This window comes from Zingiber officinale, chromosome 10B, assembly GCF_018446385.1.
Source record: "Zingiber officinale cultivar Zhangliang chromosome 10B, Zo_v1.1, whole genome shotgun sequence".
Lineage (NCBI taxonomy): Eukaryota > Viridiplantae > Streptophyta > Magnoliopsida > Zingiberales > Zingiberaceae > Zingiber > Zingiber officinale.
In genome coordinates, this window is record NC_056005.1 from 71219613 (window position 1) to 71220628 (window position 1016).

The 1016-nt window shown below is 52.3% G+C and overlaps 1 protein-coding gene across 1 annotated transcript; it reads right to left on the reverse strand.

Moving 5' to 3' along the window:
* Positions 1–563: 563 nt before the first annotated feature.
* Positions 564–1016, reverse strand: LOC122029186. The gene has a single exon (XM_042588126.1). It carries the CDS (start codon positions 1014–1016, stop codon positions 564–566), a length of 453 nt encoding a protein of 150 aa, XP_042444060.1.

Sequence of the window (1016 nt, forward strand, 5' to 3'; positions counted from 1 at the left end):
GGTTTAAGGTCGTCGCTCGACCGTTGGTGGAGACCTGGGTTTAACGTCGTCACTCGACGATTTGATAAAGACTCTGGTTTAAGGTCGCCGCTCGACCGTCGGTGGAGACCTGGGTTTAATGTTGTCACTCGATGATTTGATGAAGACTCGAGTTTAAGGTCGCCGCTCGACCGTCGGTGGAGACCTGGGTTTAATGTCGTCGCTCGACAATTTGATAAGGACTCGAGTTTAAGGTCGTCGCTCGACCATCGGTGGAGACTTGGGTTTAACATCGCCGCTCGACGATTTGATGAGGACTCGGGTTTAAGGTCACCGCTCGACCGTCGGTGGAGACCTGGGTTTAACGTCGCCGCTCGACGATTTGATGAGGACTCGGGTTTAAAGTCAACGCTCGACCGTCGGTGGAGACCTGGGTTTAACGTTGCCGCTCGATGATTTGGCTTACCGTTCAGCACGAAATTTGGCAACCTTTTTCTTTTTATTTCAATCATGCACTCAAAGGGCACAGGGATAAAGAAAAGTCATTGATTACATCAACGCACCTCTAATCCGTCTCGATATGGCTAGAGATGGTTCACGCTCCACGGACATTCTAATCGTCGTCCGCCCTCATCCTCTAGGTAGTAGGTGCCCGAGCGGAGCTTTTCCACGATCCTAAAGGGTCCGACCCATAGAGCTTCCAACTTGGTGACATCACCGACCACCTTTACCTTCTTCCACACAAAGTCGCCGACCTGAAATGATCTTGGGATCACCCTTCGATTGTAGGTCTGCCTCATCCTCTGTCGGTAAGCCATAAGCCATGCCTCGTTGACCAAGTCCAGCTCCAGGAGTCTCCGCTCGGCGTTATCCTCGTCATAGTGATGTATCCGGTCGGACTCTACTCCAACTTCAACGGGGAGGACCGTTTCGCCTCCGTATACCAAGTGAAAGGGGGTTGCTCTCATTCCTTCTTTGGGGATCGTGCAGATCACCGACATCACGCTGGGGAGTTCGTCCACCCATCTCCTTCCCAT

What these genes read in the sequence shown, in the direction of transcription:
- LOC122029186 (XM_042588126.1), bottom strand. Translation starts at nt 1,016, where the DNA reads ATGGGAAGGAGATGGGTGGACGAACTCCCCAGCGTGATGTCGGTGATC.